The sequence below is a fragment of the Dryobates pubescens genome, chromosome 26, assembly GCF_014839835.1.
Source record: "Dryobates pubescens isolate bDryPub1 chromosome 26, bDryPub1.pri, whole genome shotgun sequence".
In the NCBI taxonomy this organism is placed as follows: domain Eukaryota; kingdom Metazoa; phylum Chordata; class Aves; order Piciformes; family Picidae; genus Dryobates; species Dryobates pubescens.
This window is the reverse complement of record NC_071637.1, coordinates 13,918,243-13,945,242: the sequence shown is the minus strand read 5'-3', so window position 1 is coordinate 13,945,242 and position 27,000 is coordinate 13,918,243. Positions and strand designations below refer to the sequence as shown.

The 27,000-nt window shown below is 45.0% G+C and overlaps 1 protein-coding gene across 2 annotated transcripts in view; it reads left to right on the top strand.

Moving 5' to 3' along the window:
• LOC104308751 (serine/threonine-protein kinase 4) overlaps positions 1-23,544 on the top strand; it is a 49,874-nt gene extending 26,330 nt beyond the window's left edge. For both annotated transcript variants that reach the window (XM_054173528.1, XM_054173527.1), the window contains 2 exons: positions 1,794-1,951; positions 20,375-23,544. In XM_054173528.1, the coding sequence (XP_054029503.1) occupies positions 1,794-1,951; positions 20,375-20,533 (317 nt within the window). In that variant the 3' untranslated portion in view covers positions 20,534-23,544. The remainder of the gene's footprint in view (positions 1-1,793; positions 1,952-20,374) is intronic.
• The last annotated feature ends 3,456 nt before the right edge of the window (positions 23,545-27,000 follow it).

Below are 27,000 nucleotides of genomic sequence, written 5' to 3'. Positions count from 1 at the left end.
CTCTGTTTCTGCCAGATGTGCTGGTGTTAAGCACTGCCATGATTTGCCATAACAGCTCACCTCCTGCTTCAGCCAGGCTGGGCTGCAGCAGAGTGCAAAGGGGGTGTTTGCTTCCTTCTAGATAAATGTTTTATCACTTAGCAGTAATTGGATTGCTGTTGTGTTGCAGTGATTATTCCCAGCAGCACCTCTCTTCTGCACTTCATAGATGTGTTCCCTGCCTGACCTTCACGCAGAGCCTGTCTGAAGGTGTCTGTCTTTCTGCGCTGGGTTAGGAACTGGCTGGAGGGCCGAGCCCAGAGAGTGGTGATGAATGATGATGACATCCAGCTGGCAGCCAGTCACTAGTGGTGTTCCCCAGGGATCAGTGCTGGGCCCCATCCTGTTCAGTATCTTTATTCATGATCTGGATGAGGGGATTGAGTCCATCACTAGTAAATTTGCAGATGACACCAAGCTGGGGGCAGGAGTTGATCTGTTAGAGGGTAGGAGAGCCATTCTATTCTATTCTATTCTATGCTATGCTATGCTATGCTATTCTATATCTAATTCTGTACAATGAGGGGTTTGGTTTGATTTGGTTTGGTTTGGTTTTGTTGTGGCTTTTGTTTTTTTCAAAAGGGGAACTACTGCCAGGGGTAGAACAATTTGTCTTTGCTCCAGTTGTCGTGGTGCAAAAATGTAAGCATTCAGTTCATGCTTGAGCTTTTAGCTGACCCTGGAGAGGCAGTGCCATGCAGGGCTTTGCAAAATGCCTGGTGACATCTGAGGCTGTGTGGAGCCACAGGTCTCTTGCTCTCAGAACCCATCCACCCTGCCAGCAGTTCTCATATTTGGCAGAAATGTGTTCTGTATTTAACATGTCTGTAGACAAATAACTTCCTACAGTATGTCATAGCTGACCAAGGGATTGATATGTACTTGTCTGAGGATGAGACAGTACCTGCCAAGGAATTTCTGGATCACTGGATGTCAGTTTTATGGAACTTTGTGTATTTTGCAGTGCATGCAACCTGGCTCTCCTCCTGAACACCTCTAATGATGGTGACTCCACCACCTCCCCCGGCAGCACATTGCAATGGGCAGTCACCCTCTCTGTGTAGAACCTCTTCCTAACCTCCAGCCTAAACCTCCCCTGGCACAGCTTGAGACTGTGTCCTCTTATTCTGGTGCTGGTTGCCTGGGAGAAGAGACCAACCTCCACCTGTCCACAACCTTCCTTCAAGTAGCTGTAGAGAGCTGTAGAGAGGTCTCCCCTGAGCCTCCTCTTCTCCAGGCTAAGCAACCCCAGCTCCCTCAGTCTCTCCTCATAGGGCTTGTGTTCTAAACCCCTCACCAACTTTGTTGCCCTTCTCTGGACTCGTTCCAGCAACTCAACATCCTTCCTAAACTGAGGGGCCCAGAACTGGACACAGTACTCAAGGTGTGGCCTAACCAGTGCAGTGTACAGGGGCAGTTCTTCAGTGCCTTAAGCTTGGTTCCCTGGTACCATTCTTTGATGGGTGGGTTGCAAGTCTAGAGGCCAATCCCTCCAGCATTGTAATCACTTGTGTGGTAGACTTCAAGCCTCTCTTCTGCAGTTTTCTCACTGTACAGTCAGCTACATGATCAAAAAGCTGCCGAAAAATCATGCTTTGAGAAAATACTTGAGCAGTGCTACCTGGTCCAGTCTGTGCTAAATAAAAACACAAAAAAAAAGAAGAAACCCCTCTGGGGTATAATCTAAGTCTGTATGACTGAAAGGATATTTTTCAAAGCAACTGATCTTTGTTTGTTATTGGTAACATTTCCAGGGAGGGACGAAACGATGCAGCCAGCCCGACCATCGTTCCTTGAATATTTTGAGCAGAAAGAGAAGGAGAATCAAATCAATACCTTTGGGAAGAATGTGTCTGGCCAGACAAAAAATTCATCTGATTGGAAAGTACCACAGGATGGAGACTACGAATTTGTAAGTCTATACTTTGAAATCTAATCAGTGTGGCAATCTCGAAGAGTTTCAGTCCAAGCTGCTATAAGATGACTCTGTGTTTTGACAGGCTAATGGAAATTTGAGGAGATTCTAATTGCTAATGCACTTGGAATGGGGCATTTTGGAAGACTCATTTTCTGTAGGTATTTCTTGGTAGTTACAACCAGTCATCACCTGCATACTTCCCTTGTTTAGAAGCAAACAAATGAGCCAAAAAAAAAAGAAAAAGCCTGAGGCTGGGAGGGTACAAGCTGTGTATCACAGGGTCTGGACCAAAGACATAATCCCAGTCAAGTCAGATACTTCATTTATCTCAATCACCTTGCATGCTGTAACTTAATTTAATGCTAAACAATTAATTTTCAATGTGTGGTGTTTCCCAGGGGAGGTGGGCTGGTTTGGAGTACCTTGGAAGTCTTTTGTAGTCTGCAGAAGATGGCCCAAGGGGAAACTTGCTGTAATTATTTCACTTTCTAATTTGGTTGATAACATGTTTAGCAATTACCCTTATTTCCCCTGCATAGGATGAATTCCACCCTGCACACTGGAAGCTGTGGGAGCTTTAGGTGCAGGCTACACCCCTGCAGCTGCACAGGCAGCAGAAGGCATGAGGAAAGGTCGGTGCCATGCCAGCAAACAGGACCTGCCAGTATTTGTAGAGTATGCAGAGCAGGGGTTTGCCACACATGTGACCCTGTTTACTGATTTCCATTAGGATTGCCATGTGCATGGATTACCAGTGTGCTGGAAGCAATAAAGGCAGGCAGTAAAAGCTAGCAATAACTTGGGCTTTGGGTCACCTTCATGTAGTAATTTGTAGACAATTTGTTTCCCAGCTCTCTGTATTTCTCTGGTTCAGCTGTGGATGAATCTAGCAGCCTGCCTTGCTTGCAGATTTTCTAGCAGAGCTACTCTCTTTTCTGTAGAATAAAAAAAAACCCAAACAAACTTGAAAGCAACCTTACTAAATACCCCTGGGTACTTGTATAGTCCTCCTTTGAGGGTTAGGAGCAGTAACCTTGCATTGTGTGAGGTATTCCAAGACTTAAAACTAGGTATTAGTCTCATTTGGCTAAAAATGGATCCACTTGATGGCTTTCTATGGTTAAAAGTCATGTTTATTCATGGTTTATTAATTGGTGTCACCAATTCATTCCATTCAGTCCATTCAGGTTGGACTCGATGATCCTCGAGGTCTCTTCCAACCTTAGTGATACTGTGATTCATGGACTTGATCTGGGAGCTTTTTCCAGCCTTAATGATTCCATGATTCTATGCAATGAGCACTTTGGAATAAGAAAAAAGTGTATGTTCCTTAGATGTATCAAGTACATCTGCCCTCAACCTGCCTGCAGCTTGGGCTTATTTCTGCAGTAGCAGAGCAGACAGGTTGGAGCAGACTTTGTCTGTAGAATTTGCAGGATTTCTAGAAGAGATGAGATCAGGGAGATGCTGGGTGAGTACTAGTTCCTCCTGGGCATTAAGGAATGATTGAAATATTATTGCTTTGTGCTACTGCAGGCTAGATAAATATGCCTTGTCTTCTCTTCTCTAGTCCTCTCCCTGCTATGTGATTAGCACCTGGAGTCTCCTGTCCTCCAGAATAAAAAAAAAAGGCAATATTAAATTACTGATGATTTTTGCTCTTTTCCCTCATGGCAAAAGCACTTGACCTTTTCTTGACTAACATTGTTCCTCTGAAGCAGGCAAATAAGACACTATTTATATCACAAAGGCAATGTCATGCTGGATAAGGGTTAGACTGAGTCAGCCCCATCCACCACAGAGCTGGAAACCAAGAGATCCTATTCTAAGAGGTGATGAACTCCAGTCCTCCCAAACGTGATGCTCTGGCTGTGTCCTGGTTGTGGTCAGAGATGGCATAAACCCAGCACTGTATTTCAGCCTTGAATTATTCAGTTACTATTAACTGATTAGTCAATGCCTGCCATTGTTCATGTTTGTCCCCACTCATGCTCCAAAGGATCTCCAAAGATTTCAGGCCAGCTTGATTACAAAGAATGTTTTCCAGAACATTATGATTTATGTAACATGGGGAGAAGATAATAATAATTATGGGCAAAAATTCTTACTTTTAAGAAACCTGTAACAAAACCATAAGAGGAAAATGCTGCAGGGGTAGGCCAGTAATGGGCAGGCTGCATTGGATGTGGAATTATTGCTGCAGTCAGAGCTCCTAATTTTTGTAGTTGAATTTAATTTTGCCAGTGAACATTAGTCACATACTGTTTCACAGACTTGAATTAATAATGCTGGAAGATTTGTTTAGACAATGTCATACTCTTTTTTTTTCTTCCCTTTCATCTTTCAGTAGTACTGTAACACCCAGCACAATTAATTGGGCAATGTTTCCTGCCCTTGGACACAACAAACTGCTTGCTTGTTCCTGTTTTAAAAGCCTTTTAACTGGTCTGAGCAGGTCAGTGTTCTACTACTGCTTGTGACTAAACTGGAATCACTGAGGTGGTTTTGTTCTGGCCCTGCTTGAAGGGCCTCCTTTCTTGCCAAGGCTAGTGTAGCACATATTTGTGGATCATCCAGTCATGAATGTTGTGTGTTCTACCACTAATGCTTTTACTGACAGCCTATTTTGGTAGCAAATTAGCGGGTGCCAGACATTCATGGCTTGTGGTAACTGTGCCAATATTGAAACCTTTCCAATTTTATTTCATGAGTGTGGTTTCACTGGTGAGGGCCAGTGGCTGTGGAGTCCCTCTCAGCCTGGAATTTTGCCATCGTGATCAGCTGCTGTTTTATTAATACCTGTAGAGTTAGCTTACATTTTGCTGTAACTCTAATTGGTATTTTTTACATATATCAGCGAATCCATGCAAATTAAGTACCCTCTGAGCTTACATTTTAAGGCCAGGCTGGATTTGTCAGCCTGATCTAGTGTGAGGTGTCCCTGCCCATGGCAGGGGGTTTGGAATTAGATGATCCTTGAGGTCCTTTCCAACCCTAACAATTCTATTATTCTATGATTCTAAGCCTTTACTTAGTAGTTTGAAGCATTATATTGGAAAGAGATACTTAAAAATAAGTAAGTAAAGCCACTTTACCAGCAGAAAAGGGCAGTGTGTTAGTACAGCAGTGTCTCCAGCTTGTTCAGTTGGACAAATGGATGTTGGTTTGCAGGAAAATCACAAATGTGAATCCTTTTCCTTCTAGTTAGGCAAGGGAGGGATTGGTGTAATAGCAAGAGACTGAAGTTCTTACTGAAAAGTTTTTAGAAAGCTTCATCCCTTCAAAGCAAGTCAGATCACATTAGGATCATGCTGGTGGCAGACACCAGCCTGACAGTTCCTGCAGAACAGTCTGATAACACATACCAGGTGTGGTCTGGGTGGCGAGAATGCCAGGCACGATGGATTGCTGCATGCTGGAGTCCAAACCAGGGACATGCCGTGGCTGATAGACACTGCAGCTCCACAGGCAGCTCGGCCCTGCCAGGATCCTGCAGAAGCTGCATCTGGTATCTCACTGTGCACAGTGCTATGGCTCTTGCATTGCCATCCTGCTTCCCCTACTCTGCTGTAGAGCAACTACAGTTAAAAATGAGCATGGCTCAGCACAGTGTATTTCTTCTCCCAGCTCAGGGCTGTGGTGAGGAATGGCTGCGTGGTGGAACCATCTGTTTCTTTCATTGTAAGTGATTTATAGGGAGGAACTGTTAGCGGGCAGGTGATTTATTGCTTATCAATAACAGTAAACACACTCTGTTTTACAATGACCAGAGCCTCTAATTTATTGTATTCTGTCTGTGAAGGTGTCATTTGTCTTGTGAACAGCTTGTTGTCTACAGTACCTGGAACATTCAATGTCTTTGGTTTCTCTTGAACATTCATTTGGATAGCATTTATTAGCAGTCTAGCAGTGATGCTTTAAAGCTTTGCTACCTTTTTGTCCTTCTAAAAGTTCGATCGATTCAAAACTTGGGAGCACTTTCTGTGCAGTTGCAGGCTTGAAAACGATGACAGGCTAAATAATTGCCCCTTGTTTTGTTGGCAGTGGTTTTGGGGTCTTTTCTAAGCAGCAGGAGGAAAGCATGATGAGGATACCTGGATAAGGCAGGTGCTAGAGGAAAAGAACCTGCATAATGTGGGTAAGCTGCTGTTGTGTGACTTTTTTCAGCCAATCATTCTGCAGTGTTTCCTGACTCTGCTGTGATCTTCCCAGCTTCATCTTCTTTTTACTTCTGTCTTTTTAAGCAGCTTGGTAAAGGTGTCAGATGCAGGACTCTATACAGTAATCTTTCTGTTCCTTCTTTTTGCCATCCAAATTACTCAAGTGAATAATCTGAGCTGGTTGCTAAGATTCCAGAAAGTCTATCCACTCAGACAGGAGCAAAAAAAAAAACCCTTCATTAGAATCTGCACATTTGCAGGTCATTTAAAGAGATTATTCCAGAATCAAACAATCCTGAGACTTGCATTGAATTACTATGAAACATGCCATACAGTGTTTCTTTGCCAAGAGAAAAAGTTACTCTGACCTTAGTGTGATGAAGATGGATTGTTCCAGAGATGCATTTGGATAGGTGTAGTTTTGCCTAGAAGAAAAAAAAAAGGTAATGCTTGGTTAAAGTGGAGCTTGTTCCAATCACATCTTTTTCCTGAGACTAAAATGAACACTTTGACTGAATCTTCAGGGATTTCTCTGTCCAAAAGTTTCTTCCCTTCATCTATCATGAACTCCTGTTTTCCCAGCAGTAGCTGGGATGAAAATTACTTCTCAGGCACTGATTTCTTCCAATAAGCTTACTTAGATTGTGAAGTGAACTTCTTAGCCAGGGCATTCTTCAGTTTGAGAGAGAAACCCAGCTCTGGGATGGCTGATAGATATTCCTGCCTAGGCCCCATGGCACTAGGGCAGATTCCTGCTTGAGGAGGTGACAGAAGAGAAATTCAGAAATTGAGGTGGGTACCTGTTGAACTGGTCTGCAGGATCCTGGAGAGGAGCTATGAGTGTGCCCTTGGGTTTATCAGAAGGGAAGCATCTTGATAGCATTGCTGGCAGCAAGGGACCTTAGAGCATCCCTGCCAACACCTGAAGAGATCCTACAGGAAGGCTGGAGAGGGACTTTTCATGAGGGGACAAGGGGGAATGGTTTGAAACTGAGGGAGAGCAGGGTTAGCCTGGATCTTAGGAGGAAGTTCTTCAGGGTGGTGAGACTCTGGAACAGGCTGCCCAGGGAGGGTGCCTCCTTCCTGGGGGGTGTTTAGGGTCAGGTTGGAGGAGGCATTGAGCAGCTGAGTCCAGTGAAGAGCAGGTGATCTCGGAGGTCTCTGCCAACCTAATTCATTCTATGATTCTAATGTCCACAGCTGAAATCATGCTATGGTACCTCCTGCTCATGGAGGAAGAAGTAAAATGTGGTACCTAGATGCAGTTTCACTGTGAAGTATGATATATAAAAAGAGACAGGGTTTTGTGATGTTTTATTCATTTGTTTTAAATGTCACCTGTCTTGATTCATAACATTGATGTCCCCTGCATGGATTTCCTTTTCCTTCAGCCATCTGCCAAGAGCTGTTAATGCTCTGTTAGTTGTGTTTCTTTTGAGCATTACCTTTTCAGCCTATTTATTATGTTCTTCCCAGGAAATACTTTCATACTTGTGACATCCTTTTTTAAGGGGAAAATGGTTCATTTTGACACTTTGTAATCAAACATACAGTCATTTTAAAAGTAAGCCCAGGAACAGCTTGCTTATCTTCTTGATAGTTTGTTAAGTGATCTTGAATCTTCTGTACCATTTGCATGAGGAAGACACTCTGAAGCCTACTGCAAACCTCACTGAGTTCACAGCTGCTTCAAACCACCATTGTCATTTACAGCAAGTCCTGTGTGTGGAGATCTTAGAAACCTTTCCAACTTCCCCTTACAACAACCAGGGGAAAACCCCAACAAAACAGAAGACCTTAAAGTTTGCTAGCAGTATTTGAGATTGGAAGTGGTAGTTCAGTGGCTTGACTCTTTGATCTGCTGCAGAAGAGAATAGATATCTGCTGTCTTCCTCTTGGTAGCAGGGTCATTGTTCACCACCTGCTTTCACTTTGGTGCACATTGACATTGATTGCAAAGCACTTACTGCCACAACTTGCTGTCAAAATCTCCTTTTGGCTGTATTTTTGTATACAGCAGGCTTTCTGTGACATAAGGCTTTTAAATGCAACTTGCGGTGAGTGGGAAGCAGAATGAGTTGCTGTTTGTGTTGAATTACTTAGGTCATAGCTCTTAATGGAGACTGAAATAATGTAACCTGAAATCCACTTCCCATGAGAGTGTTCAGACTTGTAAATTCAACATCCTGGATTGCCTTGGAGGCCCCTTTCCTACCTTAATCAGCTGAGACACTGACTGAAAGTTAGGTGGCTGAACTAAGTAACTAACAGAACTTCATCCAGGCGCTTCGACTGTGGGATTTGTTCCACTACTGCTGCATGTTTAAGGTCAGGCTGCAATGTGCATTTCTGCTTGGGAGGAAGGGAAGAGGAATTAATAATTGAAGGTGTGATGCTGGAAAAATGTCTGAGCATACTGAATTCTTCAGAAAACCTGTTTGAGCCTCCTTATGCCTTGAGATCTATTTTCAAGGCTGGGTGTGTTCCTGGCACAGCATCTCCCTTAAAGAAAGAACACTGTGGCTTAAATGACAGCTATTTGAAATGCTTCTAAAATCTCCTTGCAACTCCTCTGTCAATATAAATGTTTGTAATGGGTAGTGTAGCTTAAAAAGACAAAGTGTGTCCAGGCTTTTCTCATCTATAGCAAAAAGGGCTCCTTCTGGGGACTCTCTGCATCAGGAGCCTCTTGGAGGATGGAGAGTAGGGGCCATAAGGGAAAAGCCAGGGATAAAGGCTCCATCAGGCTTCTCCAAAGGGCCAGATCTCATCCAAACAAGCACCTGAAATGCTGTGCCATGGAGGAGCAAAGTTCTCTCAGCTCTGACTTCAGGATCTGGTGCATCTGCCTTTGTGCACCCTCTCATATTGCTATAAAGCCTATGGGAAAAGCTAAATGTTGCTTATTGACAGTGTTATTTGGTACATGTAGTTACTGGGTGTCTCTCTGCTTTACCCCACCAGGAGACTTTGCAGCAGGGAGTTTCATCATGAGTGAGGCATGTTTGAGGTCTTGCTCATATAGAGAAGGTAATAGGGTTTGCAACTAGCCACAGCTGCTTCCAACAGCCAAGGTGTCCTGGGAGCTTGGCCTTAGCTTTTATTTCAGTAACCTCAGTGACCAAACAGCTTCAAAACCCTTTGACCTTCAAGAAAGAGTAGCCTAATACACAATATAGCCTGATACAGTCTGAAAGGAATGTTACTCAGAAACGGAATGCTCAATTCCTTCTTGTTTTGTGACTTACCAGCATGCAGGATTGTTATAAATAGTGAACATCTGGGAAAACCTTGTATGGTGAGGTGTGCAGGTTCATGAGACATGGATTCTGTGGAGATGGTTCACTGGGGGACTGTTTCACACAAATATTTGTCTCTGAGTTATTAAACACTTGCTCCTGGTTTTAAGGACAACAGCTTCTCCCCTGGTCATGCAGTCATTCATTTTTCAGAATGCCCTGGGAATCTCTAGCTCAGTCTTTCCTCAGAAAGCTTTATTTTTTCTCTCCCATCTTCTTTGCTATTACTTCCTTTCCCTCAGCAGTGGAGGAGAGGCAGAGCAGCACCAGCCTGTGGTCTTGTGACAACAAGCCTCACTTTTGGGTATAGCAGGTGGGGAATTGGTGTGGACTGCTGGGAGATAGACCTCCTGCAGCAGCTCTGCTGGGCCTGGAAATAAATAGACTACGACTTTTTGTTGAACAAAGGTTAATACTCTTAAGTGTTAAGATAGTTTAAAACAGCTTTAACCTAATACCATGGATGATGTAGTCTAAAGCCTTTGAAAATGAAACTGGGTGTCTTAAGCCTTCATTTTGCACTCAGATGTAAGTGTGAAGGCTTCAGATACTTTAATGATGCCAATATACCAGTAAGCAAACTTCTCAGTCTCTTGTGGCAGAAGACTATTTCCATACTCATCTCTTTTTCCAGTTATGACAGCATGATAGGGGATTAACTACATTGATTTCCATTATGTTATTCTGCCTTGGTTTGCTGGATGTAAGCACAGAAGCTAATAGTGCAACTTTGATAGGGCATATCCATTTTTTATGTATCTTTAGAAGCAGAAAATTTGTCACTTCAGAATATCAGCCATGGAACACTGCATGACAGCTAGTTGGTTTCCATGCCAGTTCCATTTGTGTTTCATGAGTTTAGTACACTGAATGATACTGCACCAGGATCCCTTTGCTTCAGGATACCCTTGCTTCAGGTACTCTCAATTTTACTCCTTCAGCAGTTCTGCTTTGCTCAGGCTAAGTGATCCTGACTAAATCAGTTAATTGTTAATCCTCAGGTGAGTAGAGCCCTTAGGAGCAAGGGAGAGAGGAGGAAAGGGTATGTCAGACTGGAGGGAAATTCTGTTACAGACCCAAATATCTTTTGTAGCAGAACCTCAGATTTCTAACAGAAATGACTTGGTATAAAAGGATCAATGTTTTCTGACAAATTGCTTCTCTTAAGAAAGGAGGAAAAAAAACCCCACAGTGGCCAGCTGTGTACTTTACAGCAAATTTGTGCAGCTAGCCAGTGCCTCAAAGCCCAGTGACATGATTTATGTCCAGAAGTGTTTTGTTATTCTTACTTAAGAAAATGAAAGCACAATCACTTAAAGAAGGGGAAAGAAAAAAGCCCCTCTGCTTTGTTTTCCCTTAATCAAATCTCTGGCATGCAAGTGTTTTCTCTAACCAATTGATGCTTCTTTCTTGCTTCTTTCCTTCTTTTCAATTTTCCCTTGTCCAGGCAGACTGCCCTTTTAGCTTGGTTTCTAATTCAGTTGCTGGAGAAAAGCACCAAGGTAACTTGTCTTTGTGCTTGCTGGACTAGTCAGCTGCTTTCCAAGGCCCAAAAGGATTTTTCCAGTTTGGACTTCCTGAAGTTCACTGCTGCAGAGTGACACAGACAAAATGTGTCACTTGCTTTGTTCAGACTGTTTATGGTACTCAGGATGATTTTGGTAGTGAATAAGGTTATTCATACTTAAAATAGATGCTGGGACTTAAACAGGAAATGTAATCGTGGAGCTCAGAGGATTAACATGCATTGCTCTGTTTAAAACCCCTTTTAATGACCACTTATATCAAAGAGCAGAGCTTTGCATGGATTTTTTTTCCTTGGTATGGCTTCTCTATAGAGCTGAGGGCAGTGACAGCATGCAGAGGTTATATGGTTGGGCTGGCTGTAACACCAAGGCTTTCTTGATCCTTTTAAGGATTACAGTAAGGATTAATAAAGTGCACTTCTTGGCTAAGAGCAGCCCAGGGATGCCAATGTTATTGATGTTCCTGCAGTTGTAAAATCTTTGGTCTGTTAGTAGCAGCTCTGCACAATTGCTGTGTGGTTGTGTCTGGGTAGCCAGAGTAGCCAGGGAGATCTGGATGTTTGCTGTAATTCTCTGAAATTGGTTTCTGTTGGGGGGATTTTTGTTATGTTGCCAGCAGCAAAGCTTCCCCCTGAGTCTTACAGGCTCTTGAGAAATGGAGGGGGGGAATTGCTAAACTGTGGGGAGAGTGAGAAAGCAAAACAAAGATGCCTCTTAGCTGCTGAAGGAGCAGTTTGTGTGACTGAAGCTGTGGTGTCTTTTCCATAGTGGTCACAGGAATTAGCTGCTGGAAGCGTGCTTGAGGATGGTCCTTGCTGAAGCAGCAGGATCCAACACTGCATGTGTAACTACAGCCTGACAGAAGACGTAGTTGAGTAATAAAACTGTCCAGTTCTTGCTAGAGATGAGCAGCAACCTCAGCAGCCACTAGTGGGTGAAATTCCATCAGTCAGTGCTGCCAGTGGCAGCTTCCCAAGAAGCCCTTCAAACTGTGATCCTGTGACAGCTTGACAGAAGCCTTGCTAAGCTGTAAGAAGTCTTGGCAGTTGTCCTTCCTGCACATGCAGGACAGAGGGAAGTTGCCAGTTCAGACATGGTCTTCCTGGTGTGTCTGACAGGAAGCAGGGCAGGAAGGAGGCTGGCACACACTGCCTGCCAGTAGTTCTGCAGGCATACTATGGATGCACTGGCCTGGTGTTACAACCTGTATTTTAAACAAGCAAGCAGAGCTCCCTAGAAAAATACCACAGATCCTCACAGGCATTGTAGCAGGAAGATGTTTCACTTTCAGCAGCCAGAAAACTCCACATTTGTGAAAGTAAGGTCAAACCTTGCCCAGGGTGTCACATGAGGAGGCCTGGGTCTTCTCTGAGATAGTTCTATGGCAATACTTCTTTCCAGTTCTCATCACAAAAGGTGATGATGTGATTGTACTCATTTGACCATTTGAACTGCTTGACTTGCACTGTGGCTTAAGTTGACTTGGCTTCTGAACCATGCCCGGGGAGGTGATGGAGTCGCCATCACTGGGGGTGTTTAGGAGGAGACTTGATGAGGTGCTTGATGCCATGGTTTGGTTGATTAGATAGTGTTGGATGATGGGTTGGACATGGTGATCTCAAAGGTCTCTTCCAACCTGGTCTGGTCTGGTTCTGTTCCATTCCATTCCATTCCATTCCATTCCATTCCATTCCATTCCATTCCATTCCATTTGATTATACAGTGAAAATTGAGTGTTACTTCTTTGTGGGAAATCATCTACTGTCCAAATGAGGTGGCCTGAAACAGCTGTCTCCAGATGTGCCCTGATCATGGGTCCTCTACACTTGGTTTTGGGAGGTGCTAGCTGCTGTGCTGGTTTGACATGTGCTAGAAGCCTCAGCCCATGATGTGTTTTGCCAGCACATTGCCTAAATAATTAAGATGCATTAAAAGCAGAGGCTTGTGCAGCTGAGACTTATTTTTCAAATGCTTTGAAAGATTAATATCTGTGTCTTTAATCTTGCATGAAATCCCACAGTGAGTGCCTTTCATCCATTGCTTTCACAACAGTGAGGAACTTTCCTGATGCTAAAAAGAGGGGGGGAAATAGCAGTAGTTGATGCTTGTGTAGGCACTGAGGTTGTTCTGATTTACTGTAGCCCCTCTGTAGGATGACTTCTTGATAGGCTTGTGAAGTTGTAGGGACCTGCCAGTCATGTTGAACAGCGGGTACTAAGTGCCTGTAGGTTCTTAAGATTATTGTGTCCCTTGTGCTGGACAGCTTACAGTGAGTAAATAGTTAATGCCTGCTCATACATTACAGCAAGGCCTCCTTCTGTTAGAAACATAAATGAGAACAAGGCACTTAATTTTTAGATCAGTGATTGAAAGTATGCCAAATGGTATGGAGCCAGCATTTCAGGAAAAATGCTAAGGAGAAGAAATGGCACACTATTGCAGCACCAATTTATGTCACCGTTTTCAGGACCTGAAGTCTGGAGCGCTGCTGAGCGTGAGAAATCACCCTCTGCATTTAATTTTGGCCAGAGAAGTGGAATGCTTTTTTTGCTGGTATAGTGTATAGTACTATTCAGTAATCTGTTCCCTCAGAGTATATTTGATATGAGCAAATTAATTGATGGCCTGTTTAACCAGTCCGTGAAGCTGCAGAAGGCTAATTCCAGCTTAATCCCGGTTTGTTTCTTGTCAGAGCTCATAAACCAGTGAGATGTGACACCTCTCCCTAGCTGGTGCTCTTCTCTAGCACCCATGCACTCTCGCCTGCTGCAGGCTGAATTACACTCCAAGGTGGTTGCCACAAATAGTTGCAGCAAGTGGTATCCAATGGGTGATTGCCTCCCAAAAATAAAAGCCTGCTTGAGGAGGTGACAGAAGAGAAATTCAGAAGCTGAGGTGGGTACATGTTGAACTGGTCTGCAGGGTCCTGGAGAGGAACTATGAGTGTGCCCTTGGGTTTATCAGAAGGGAAGCATCTTGATAGCATTGCTGGCAGCCAAGGTCAAGTGAAGCAAGACTTCCATGAAGAGCCTCCCTTCCCAGAGAACATCTGAACACTTACTAGGCTTAATGCAGGAATTCTTTTCTACTCATTTCTGGTACATAGCCACTTCTGATGATCATCAATAGCCTCCTGTGAAGGACTGACGCACTTCCATGTAGTTGTAGTCCCAGTTGAACATTTTGATTCTGGTTTTGGTTTGTTTGTTTCACAGTAGCCTGTTGCTACTGTATTATAGTGGTAATATTTTTTCATTACCTCCAGCAGCAAATTCCTACTTGGCATTTAATGTTTAGTGTAGCTTGGATAAAGTGGTTTGGATAAAACCCTTCTTTGAGCCATGCTGAGGTTTTTCCTGTCCAGATACTCACAAATAAGTGAAGACTCCTGCTCCCTACTGATGTGATTCAAGCTGTCTTGAGTGTCTTTAGGGGGCTTTCATAACTGGGCATGAAGTCAAGAGCTGTTAGATTGCAGCGTAAAACTAGGCAGAAAGGAAGATATAACAATAAAAGCTATGCTAAATAGACAATTAATTTGTGTTTTCTTTAGTTCCCATCTAGCTCATATCTTTTCCACTAAGAATTTATTTTCCTGTGTAGCGTGGGAAGCTGCAATTTTATTACTTCTGTATTTTAGTCTTCAAACTCCCACTGCCCCTTATGAAGTGATAATTGCTGAAGCCAAGTTTTTCTAAGGCTATTTAAAACTTTCAAGTTTGACATTAGGTTGTGTTGAGCAGTAAATGCCACCTGGAATATTTGGGTGAAAGGCAGCTGAGTGTTTCCTTTTGAACAAAGGTGGGAGGATGTTCAGAGGATATCATGAACGTGTGGAAGAGAAGTGTTCAGACTCACAGAAATGGTGGCAGAGGGGTGTGCCAGGAGGCTAAGGAAGGGAGAACAGCATCATTTATTTGTAGGCTTTGCTCTAGCATCAAGACTTGAAAATCTTCTCTTTCTGCAAACTGTTCAAATACTTAGACCACGAGGAAAAAAATATCTTACCAAAGTCCTTTGTCTTCCTTTCTTGTTTGAGAAGACAAGATACTCCTGAGCATGATAGTAGAACAACTGCATCCTCCCTGGAGATGGAGGGTTCGTGTTTGACACAAACTTCAAGACTTCTAAGGCAGCATGTACAAACAGAGCCCAGCTAGCTTGAACTGTTGCAAAGAAAAGGCTTTGTGCAAAATCTGGGGATCAAATTCAGTGTCAGCAACTAAGAAGCAAGTTGCAAGAGGAACATGTTTTTCACTTGTCCCAAGGTAATATTTTTTGATTCCTGTGCAGCCAGTGAGTTAGTGCGCTGTGGAAAGTCTGTGTTGGAGGAAAAATGTGTGAAAGCTGCTGGGGAAACAGCTCATTTCTGTTGGATGCTCATAATTCATGCAGCAAGAAGGTTTTGCTGGTAGTGTTTTTGGTAGAGGAGCAAATAAGAATGATAGCGGAAGTGACTCAGGGCTTACTGAACATCGTATTCATGGCAGTAGTGCAGACTGGTCTGAGGCAGTGGTGACCTCATGCTGCTGAAGGGCCATTGAGGGACCAGAGAAGCATGCTGGGTCCCAAAGTGATCAAGGCACAGACCCTGCAGTAGGGAAGGCAGACACGGGTGTTCTTCAGTGTCAGGACTGTGGGTACCAAGGGAACTGTGATAAATGATTTGCTTCAGCTTCTAATTCCGGAAGTTTTCACTCTCTGGGTTTTTATTCTTTTTTTCTTGGGAAAAGGAAGGGGCTGAGCTAATCCTCTAGGCTTTTTGTTTTACAGTAGATCTTGTGTGAAACGTAAATGTGGCATGATCTGCTTAAAAATACTGTGGCAGGGTTTTACCCTGCCTCTTTCTCAGGACAGAACTGCAGAGGTACACATTTCAGACCACGGTGCCCTTGAATAGTCAACTTGGGGCAATGTCTAGCATGACTGCAGAGAGCCTTTATTTCCCTTTTGCTGCTCAGATTCATTTGCATTCAGTAGAATATCATCTTACAGTGATACTTTACCTGACTGTAACAGATGGAAGAGGTATTTTTTTCCCCTATTTAAAATAAGCTGACCTGAAAGGACAGCAACTCAGAAGCAGTTTGATGTGAACATTGTTCAGCAGAGCAGTTACAGATTGACAAACTGCAACAGGTTGGAAGGGACCCTCAAAGATCGTCTTGGCCAGCCCCCTGCAGACAGCAGGGACACCTCCAGCTAGATCAGGCTGCCCAGGGCCACATCGAGTCTGACCTTGAATGTCTCCAGGGACAGGGCCTCAACCACATCCCTGGGCAACCTGTTCCAGTCTTTCACCACCCTCATTGTGCAGAACTTCCTCCTGATGTCTTCCCTGCTCCAGTTTCAAACCATTGTCCTCATCCTATCACTACAGGCCCTTCTAAACAGTCCCTTCCAAGCCTTCCTGTAGATGCCCTTCAGATACTGAAATACTGCTCTGAAGTCTCTCCAGAGCCTTCTCCTGTCCAGGCTGAACAGCCCAAATTACCTGCAAATCTGTGTGAAGTGCTGGCAAAAGGGATGTCATGAACTGCTTACAAATCTTCTCAGGGAAGGACTTGTCTGTCAGATGATCTGTTCCTGATTTACCCATTGTAGCTGTGTGTGCATGGAAAGGCTGTAGGTTATGTCCTTCTGAGGGGTGCAATTATCTGTGTCCTTCCCAACTGTACAGTGGAAACCATCAGCACATTAAATGAGATGTTGCTGTCAGTGGTGTCTGCAGCCTGAAGAGCAACAATCAGTGTGCTTGGCCATGGGTAAGAGGCTTTCAGGTGAACGCTCACACTTCTGATGTTTGTCTTCTGCTGGCCATTGTTACAGAGCTAAGAGTCTCAAAACCTTGAGTAAAAATACAGCTGTTAATCAAATGGTTAAAAGTCAGCTTTCTGCCCATAGAACCTCACTTGAACAGTTTCACTGCACTGCCACCTCTCCCTGGTGATAGATGTGTTTGGCCATCCTTAGAACAAGTATTTTGCATCAGCCTTTACATTTGAAATGCGATTCTTTCCTTGAGACGTTTGTCTTGGCTATTTGATTGCTGGGGACAAAAATAGATGGCTTTTACAAAGACACTCAGGCTCCAAACAACAGAGGGATCGCTGAGGAGAAGTGAGGAGAGCAATGGGACTGAGCCCGTGGCAAAAGCCAGCTCTAATTGCAGCTCTTCAGTGCTGAGACTTTACCCTGAGTAACAGTCTGTCATGAGATGCTCTGTCCTTGTCCTTTTCTTATTTTGCTTCTGGCATTTCTCTAAGAGAGTCATGTCAGAATCCCAGGAGTCTGCCACTGCAGAGACAGTGGAGTTTGAAAACTTCATTTCTGGGAGCAGGTCTGTCTGTGGCCTTGGCTTACAGTGAAATGCCACACAGCAAAGTGAAATGGAGGCCACCATATTCTAAGTTCTTTGTGTTCCTTTTCAAGGTGCATGTGCAAGGGGAAGGACAAGCTGGGTGACAGCTCAACACAGGTCACAGGGCTCATGCTGTTAGTGGGAGCAGAGGGCTGGGCGCAGGCACTTGGCTCTCATTAGCAATTGGGTGCTGTCAGCCTCACTTTGGCTCATCTGTGCTGAGCAGTCACATTCTAGACCTTTTACTGGCATTGCCCTTTGGCTTTTCTGCCTCTTTTAGGAGTGTGGTGGCATTCACAGCCATGCTGCTACTATTCCAGGTGAAGACTCTCTAATTAGTTCACCCTCATCAACACACAGCCATGTGCACAGGGTGTATTTCTGTGCTCTTCAGCCTTTTGCCCTGCTTCAGCATGCCTTGCTTCCTTCTCCCACCAGCCCTTTCCCATTTAACCTGTGAGCAGGCTCCTTCAGTATCTCCTTTGTTCCACAGCACACGTCTGTGCGGGTAGCCCACTTCCCAATTAGCTCATGTGAATATGTATCTATGGACTTTTGCCCACTCCAGACATAGCTGTACTGTGTGTCTTCCATCCTGTTAGCCATCTGTCCTGGCAGACACACAGTCCCAGCAATTGTCAGAGCCACTGCATCCCTTGTTCACAGTTAGCAGAAAGACTTTGTTTGTTGGGATCCACAGAGGGTGTCCCATGATGCTAGGATCATGTTCAAGAATATTAATAGAGCAATTTGTTTTCTTCTTACTACCACATTCTTGGGGTCTGGAGAGACCATCACTGTAAATCTGCTCTGCCCCCAGGTCCACCAACTCTGACGCTTTGTGCCTAGCTGTAAGCAGTGCCCAACACATTGTGAGGGTGGTGGAGAAGGCTCAAAGGGCATCCATGGAGGATTTCAGCCCTGGGGCCATTTCTGACGTCCAGTGGTTGGCTTAAGCCATGAGCAAGGTGTTCTAGATTTGTTCTTAAACTCTCTTTGAGCAGTCTGGCACTGGTCACCCTGGGAGAGCTGACAGCCATTTGCTCTGATGTAACTGCTTAATCTTTGTGCTCAGTACTTGAATTAATATCTTCCTTCCCCCTCCCCCTCTTTTTTTTCCTATTTATTTTTGCTTTGCATTTTCATTTGACTGTTCGATTCCCTGGACTGTGAGGAAGGGGAATGCTGAATGATTACCTACTCCATAATAAATTAGTGTGAAAAGGCAACTGGTGCCATGCATCAAGTTAAACTGCTGTCTGGTGCAGTTGCATTAATGCATATAAATAATGTATATCTCTGTGCAGGAAGTGCTTTGTCTTGCTAATGAACAGTTGCCTGATTGGAGAGGCCGAAAGCCTGTGTACCCTTGCAGGAAAGAGTTTGTTTCATGTGTGCCTGGATTATTAAAGTGGATTCATCATCCTGTAGCTGCAACTAGGAAACATCTTATGTGGCTGAACGTGCTAAAAGGTTTTAAAAGAGCATGTGAGGAATCAGCCAGCAGGTGACACTGTGATTTGGGGGCTGCTCTCTCTTCCAGTTCAGGAGGAAGGATCAGGATTTCCCTGCTTTAGCATTTACATGTGTTTTAAGGACTGATGCAAACAGCCAGCGATTCTGTCGTTGCTGATAATAGGCAGCAAGTGTCTCACTCTGTGTTTTGCTTCAGAAATGGCTTGAAGAACAACCACAATAGCTGACTAATGAGCAGCTAAATCAGGACAGCAGCATCGCCTGCGCTTCCGTGATGTGAAGAGATAAAGTCACTCAGTCACGACATTTGCTGAGCATTTGAAAACTGATGCTTCACTCTTCACAAATGTTCACAAAACCTCCAAATTATTTTGCATGTTCTTAGCATCCACAGCAGGTGGTCACTGAAAGCAGCTGCTGCAAATAGTCATCCCCATTCTGCTGCAGTGACTCTGAAACGGTCTCTCTTGTGTCTTGCTGGCGCTCTCTTCATCTTGGTTGGGAAAAGGACCGGTACTTAGCTGAAGATTTGAAGTTCTTCCAGTGCCCCTAGTTTTTAATGCTGTCCTAAAATCTTGTCTGTTCCACAGGTTGTGACTGTAGAATACTACACAAAGCTATGTCCACATAGCTATGGACAGTCTAGATTGTTCCGGGCCACACTTGGCATCTCTAAACACAGAATGAAACTTGGCTGTGCCAGTTCTCAGCAAGCTGGCACACCCAAGAGAGCTAGTTCAGCAAAGGGCAGGCAGAGAGGGACTTCAGGGAAGGAGAGCTTGTCCTGACTCACCTGACATCCTCATGTGTATAGTGAAATACAAATTGTACTTGCAAATGATGCCAGCACAAGGCTGACCCAAAGCGACCTGAGGTGTGTGTTCTGGGGTCTCTGGCTCAGCAGAGTCTGAAGTCCTCACCATGATTCAGGTGCAGCCTGATTGTACCCATATACTTACTTTTCAAATGCAGCTATTATCAATGATTTTTCTCCTTCCTGTTCAGTCTCCTTTTGTCACAAAGAAGTTGCAAGGAAAGGGAAGGTAGAGAGAACTTTGCTTCTGTTCCGCCTCAGTGCAGGATTTCTGCTCTAAGCCTGCAAAATGAAGCGTTAGAAAAGCAACTCAACAGGAGAAGCATTTCACAGGTTGTTTTGTGTGTTCATGCTGCCACTAAACAGCACTCAGGAGAAGTTTAGGTTCGAGGTGAGGAGAAAGTTCTTCACAGAGAGAGTTGTTAGCCATTGGAATGGGCTGTTCAAGGAGATGGTGGAGTGACCGTCCCTGGAGGTGTTCAAGAGGGGATTGGATGTGGCACTTGGTGCCATGGTTTTAGAAGTCATGAGGTCTGTGGTGACAGGTTGGACTTGATGATCTTTGAGGTCTTCTATGATTCTGTGATTCAGTCAAACCAGCAAAGCAGCCCCGTATCTTGAGGCTGGTGCCAGTCTCCTTGACAGCAGCAGTCTGGAGCAGAGCTCTTCCTCCTACTGGAAGACTCATTGTGACCATCAGATGGGCAGCAAAGTCCCTGTAGGTGCATAGATGGTGACTGCACTGATGCTGGTGCCTGTTCTTCTTTTGTCTCCCTGATAGCTAAAGACTTGGAGTGTTGAGGAACTTCAGAGGAGGCTTTCAGCCCTGGACCCCATGATGGAGCAGGAGATTGAAGAAATCCGCCAGAAGTACCAGTCGAAGCGGCAGCCGATCCTCGACGCCATCGAGGCCAAGAAGCGGCGGCAGCAGAACTTCTGAGCTGTGGCTAGAACCTTCTTCCATCCTCAAACAATCAGCTCCTCGCTTCTGTGACTACTAAAGAGATTGATTTCTATTGAAATACGCTAGCAAAATAGAGGGCAATACTTCTGCTCATTTATTTTTCCATAGCACCTTTGTGAACTCAGGAATGCCAGTAAGTGGAAAGTCCTGATGGTATCTTCTAAGGCTAGAGGTGTATTTAAAGGAGTTTTGTTACTGGGTTTAGGGGAATTGTTTTTCAATCAAAGGAACAGGTAGGAGTAGGGTAATGAAACCTGGCTCGCTCTCTCTTCAGCTGCACTGCCAGCAGTCCATTTTGGGTGAGGTTAATATGCAGAGTGGTATTTAACAGCTGCATCTCCTGTGGGATTTGGTTTTGGCTTTTTTTGGCACAGACTCAGTTTCAGGCAGTTAACCGTATCTGTTAAGGTGCTGCTAAGTTTTAGGTCACCGAAGAGAGCAGGTGAAAATGTGTACAAACTGTTCCAGCCTTTTGAAAGAAACTTAAATCTCATTTTCCACAAAGCCTGTAATAAGCCCCATGCCTTACACTGTGTGCTTTAAGCGAGTGTGGTTTCTTGATGACCTCAGTTTTGTCCCCTTTCAGCATACTCTCTGAATCACTTATGAGTAGATAAAACATGTTGTGCCTCCATCAGAAATGACATTCTGTAGTTTAAAATCCACACTGACTTCAAACCCAAAGCCAGTTGGTGATCTGTTGGAAATGGTCTCTTGGTGATCTGTTGGTTGTCTGTTTGGAAATGTCCTTCAGGGAGACCCTGTTGACTGTGGAGTGCTGGGAAGAGGAAACAGTATTCGAGTGGGTGGAACTTGTGTGAACCTCTCTCAGGAATTAGGTACTTCTGCTGTGTCTGAGAGGTCTTAATCTCCACACTTTGTGAAATGTTTTGTAGGTTGCATTTCAGCTTTAGGTCTGTAGATGCTCAAATAAGGACTTAATTTCACAATCCTTCACAGTGCTGCCAGGTTTAGCACATCCGAAAAGTTGGACGGAAAGTAAAGACTTGGTTGAATTGACAAAAATATTCATTTGTGGGGAGGGGAGCAAAGGCAGAGTTGATCTGGATGAGAAGACAATTGCTGATGTCTGGAGAGATTCAGTCTCTTCAGTTCCAGTTCCTCTGGATCCTCTTGCGTTCTTCCTTTGCATTTCCTGCCCACGGTAGCTCAATCAGCGTGTACAATCGCCGTGAGGACGGTGCAATTAACTCACACCTGTAGACTGGAGGAGCAAACAGAAGCAGCAAAGAGCCTAGTGCAGGGCAGAGGGCGATGCCTCTGCCTGCTGGGCTGTAACAGCAGAGTTGTGCAGTCTGGGATGTATCTGGCACATGATGAAGGGTTTGGATACAGTAAGTATTTCTGCTTCGCTCTGGTAGAGGGACCAGCTTCATCTCATTCTTCTGAAACAGGCCTTGGTACACCACCCGGATAATTAAACTAAACAGCAGTGTCTCCTGAATCCAGTGCTGCTAGAGAGGTGTTCATTTCACGCCTCCATAGGCTTTCATTTCTCCTTGGAGCAGGCTCTTGGCTGCTGCTAACAGATGTGCTCCATTGCTGTGAAAGGAACCAAGCCATTTTTACCCCTCGGCAGATCTGGTTGCGTCACTTCGTCTCAGTTTGATGCACAATGTGAGTACCGCTGTCTGGAGATCAAACACACCAGCTGTCCCTAGGGAAAGGGAGGCAGTGAGCACTGCCCCTGGGGTGCTGAAGTAAGAGTTTGACCCGGGATAAGCAGCTGTTAGATAGTCTCAAGGACTGGGAAAGTTTTAAATTGGGAAAACTGAGTAATTAAAGGCTTTATTGCTGTCATTGAATTGAAATCCCTTAGTCTGGACTCTCTAATGAGGTCTAGTGAAGTGCTGAGTGAACACCAGGGCTCATGCAGTGCCCATCTGCAATCTGTGCAATACCTTTTGCACTAAATGTGTCTATTCTGAGCAATATTCACGAGCATCCTTTGCATCAAAGAAACTCCCCCTACTTAAGAAGGAGTTCTCCGGTCAAGTGTTGGATCCTGGGTGGATCTGGCCAGGCACCTCTGGTATGACAGAGATGTGGATATGTGCCATGGTAAATCGTGCACTGCTTGTGTGTGGTGTGGACTGAGCAGATTTTACCTCTGCACTGTGTAGTTAACTTCCTAGTGATTGGAGGGCATTAGAAACCCAAGTTTTAGGTGAAACACCACAGAGTGGTGTCTATTACAGAATATGCAACCTGTGACTGCTGTAACTGAATGTAAGCACTCTTGAAATCCTCTTCTTTGCTAATGTGATTGTCTTAAAGTACAGCAAATGAACCAAAATAGCTAAAACTGGTCCAATGGCTTAACTGTCTTTGAACCTTTCTTAAATGCTTGCAGTGGCAGACACTTGAGGATGTTTCTCACACTTGGAGCTCTAATGCAGAACAATTATTTTCTCCTTCACCGATTTTTCAATCTGTTAGAGAAAATAATTCCCTTTGCGGTCCCTTTGTAGAGTGTCAGGGAGCATAATAACCTGCTCACTTCTGGGAGTCCCTCCAGGCTGAAACCAAGGCTTTGACCCATAAGGGAAGGCTGTTTGGCCACAGTTTTTTAAGGAAGAAGTTTGTTTGCTTGTGAAGCTGCATTTGTGGGCTCCTCGGGTCCGCCTGCATTGCTGAAGGTGTTCTGGACAAACCATTTTCTTTGCTTCTAAGCCCCCAGACATGCTGATGTTCTGTCAGTCACCTGTGACTTAAGAAAAATGTGAAGTTTGTAGCTTTAACTTCTTTTGGTAACAAAGAAAATTAGCAACACTGGCATAAAGTGCTGACTTGAAATGCTATTTTGTAAGACCTGGCTGTTTGTATATAATAGTGTTTGGGTCCTTAGTTTGTATATGTATGGAATAGTAACTTTTATTGCATTCCTCTGAGTTTGATACAGGAGATTTTGGTTGATCTTTCTCAAATACCTTGCCTTACTCGTTCAAAGGGACAAATAAACTGTCCTTCCCTGAAAGCATCAGTGTTGTGACTCATATTTCTGTCTTAGAACACCCTGGTGTGTGTTAGAGCTTATCAGGATGAGTTTGAACCTGACCTGCCTCTAGCCAGCCAATGTTGTGCAGAATTCTGGGGGAGCACACAAGCTTTAATAAACACCAGCAGTAGAGGTGTCAGAGACACGTTTGTAAACAGGCAGTTCTTTAGCCTTCAAACATGGCTTGTTCTGCACCTCGAGGAGCAAGGTCTGTGTGCTGCCAGCTCCGTGCAGCTCAGAAGGATGCATGGTAGATGCTCTGGTGGTTTCCTCGCAGCAGGAGCGTGGACAGCCTGGAGCTGCAGTGCAGAGGAGGTTCCTTTGCCCCAAGTAGTGCTCTGGCAGACGGGGAGGGTGAGCTCTGCTGTAGGCACTTGCTGTCTCTGCTCTTCACACTGCAGCCAGGTTTGGGACTGGGTAGCCATCAATGTATCCACATCCCTGCACTGCAGGTGAGGCTGGAGGCTGGCTGGCCCCATTCTGCCTGGCTTGCTGCACTTTTGGCTTTCTAGCTCTGGAAAAGATGAGGCTGACAGTGAGTGGGTGCTGCCTTCGATGGTGAACTGTTGGCTTCTATGTGGTTTCCCTGAGCAGTTACTAAATCTGTCCTGAAGGGATGACTAAGTGGAGCAGAGACAGAATTCATTCAGCAGTCAGCTTTGGTTAGCAGTCCCGGAAGAAACAAAATAGATCTGAGCTTTTAAATGTTAGGAAGGAGCGTGAGAATCAAAGAAAGGGAGACTGCAGGCATTTCTAGTAATGGGGGAAGCCTGGAGCTCTTGCCTGTTCTCAGAGACAATATGAGGATCTTGTGGAGCCCCAGCATGAGGGCAGGGCTGCACTCCCAGTGCAGCACTCCCAGGCAGCTGCAGCTGCAGCATTCCCATGCACTGCCTGCAGGCTGGGGACGTGGCACACCAGTATTCAGCATCAAATCATAGAATCATTAAGGATGGAAAAGCCCTCTAAGATTGTCAAGTCCAGCTGTCAACCTAACCCTCGTCTACCACTGAACCATGTCCCAAAGTGCCATGTCCACACATTTTTGAACACCTGTGGGGATGGTGACTCTACCACCTCCCTGGGCAGCCTGTTCCTCTCATCCTGTTGCTGGTTACTTGGCAGGAGAGACCAACCTGTGCCTCACTACAAACTCCTTTCAGGTATTTGAAGAGAGAGTTGCAGTTAATTAGGTGTAACTAACAAAATCAGCACTGCCAGGAACTGGGGCTGGTGTTTAGCCAGGTTTTTCTCCCCTGTGGGGGAAAAGTGAGCTTTTCACAAAGCCCATAGCACCAGCAGTTTTTCTTGTCCTGTAACAATTGTCAGCACTAAGGTAGAGGCCTTGCTCTGCCAGCGTCCTTTGTGCCCAGCTACTCGTTCCTACACTCTGATTCTGTCCCATTTCCTCCAGTCCACAAGCCAAAAGAGCCTGAGCATGTGCTTTAGATAAATGCTTTGAGTGTTGGCTGACAGCCCTGCCTTGAGAGATGACAGTTTTTCATTGCATTAATCACTCTGGCAAAATTGTAAAGAGTCAAACCAGGAAACACTCATCAGCTCTTTCCGGTCTGAAAGTGACTTAATTGTCCTTTAATTTAGGAGTCCAGGAAGATGGCCAATTTGATTAAAGACTTTAAAACAATTCAGTTCCATCTATGAGGCACAGTCTGTTCTGCTCCCCTCCAGGTTGTTGCTGTTAAAATGAATGCAGCGCTGGAAGTGGAGGCAGCCCAGAGTCCCTGAATCCCATCCAAAGCGATCACAGCAGCTTCTTGCAGACCTGCTTCTGCACTATCAGTGGACAGCTGAGCTGTAGGGTGAGACCTCCCCCAGACCCAAGAGGCTCCCAAGCTCTGGACCATCACTCACTGACCATAATGGGGATGATCTGGAAAATGAGGTGCCAGGGCAGTTCTTCCTCTCTGTTCCTCACACCAGATTCAGTGTCTGGCTGTGAACATCCACCACTGGTACTGTGCTTCTCTGCCCTGGCCTGTGGTTTTCATTTCCTGTAGTTGTGTGACCTGTCTAGGTGGTTTTGGTTACCTTAATTCCACACCTTTGAGGCTATTTGTTAAGCTATCTCAAATGGTTAGAACAAAAGCCTTGAGGTCATGTTTCCTTCAATATAGCTAATAGCTGTGGTTCAGGTAGAGGCTGGAGTGAACCCATGAGCATATGCAGCCCTTAGGGCTTTCTTAGTACCAGGAGAGACTGTTCTAGCATAGCTTTTTAAAAAGAAGTGAGTTACAGCACTGTTTGCTGGTCCCCAAGCACAGCTCAGCAAATAAGGAACTGCAAGTGACACTGATTTAACACACACATGCTCAAGCAGTCAGCTCTGCTGTCTGATTCCTGAACTCTGCTGAGATCAGCAGGGCTGTAGGAGCCCATGAGCAGGAGAGATCCCAGAAACACTTCCAGGAAGGAGTCTTCCCTTCCTACAGTGCAAGCCCTTTCAAACCTACCAGTTTTCCAGTCACCAGCCGAGAGCACAGGCTCAGGGTAGTCATGCATCTGAAAGGTGCCAAAGGAAAACAGGTTTTAAACAGAACTAATGAAATTTACTTTGTCTCTGAGCAGAGTTGCCTAATTCTCAGCTGCATGAAACAGCTTAATAAGGTCACTCCTGAATCACCATTTTCTGGAGGCAAAAGAGTTGCTCTTTCATCGATCATTCTGTGAGCGTGGAGAGCAGCTTTTTGTGGAACCTGATAAAGTGTTCAATTGATTTCCCCACCCTACCAAATGGCAACGCAGTCACCCTCAGGAAAACTGAGTAGGGATTAGCAGAAGAGAGGAATTTCCTCCTTGCTTTAGCAATAGTCAGCCCAGTCCTGGCAGCCCCTTGTGTGCAGCAGTGCCTTGCTAACGCGCACGTGGGCTGTCCTCACCCACTCCTCTGGTGCTGGGCACCTTCCTGCACCCAGCTCTTCCCTGCTCTGCAGAACACAAGCTCTGCTTAGCTCTGCCTGCACAGCAGTGGGAGGATTTGCCTGGTGCAGTTACTCATGGCCACGCAAATCCTAATGTCTTCACAGAGAGCAGGAGGCTAAAAAGGGAAAGTGGCTTTCGTGGCTTTCCAAACCCAAGCCTGGAGCTCTGTAACACCAGCCCCTCCTCAGCGGGGTCTGCCTTGCTTTTCACCCCCAAGTTGGGGGAGATTTGGGGGAAGAGTAGCACCAGGTGGATTTCAATTTATGAAATGGAAAAACTCTTCAATAAGAGGAATAAAGATGGAACTCTATTTTTAACCCTACCCTCCTGTCACATCTAGAAGAAGAATGCACTTGACACAGGCAGAGCAGCATGAAAGCTTCCCCTCCCGAGCCAGCCCCTGCAGACCAGCAGCCCAGAGACACCTCCTCATTGCACAGCATCAGAGAAGCCATTTCCAGCATGAGGAGCTAGTTCAGCCTTT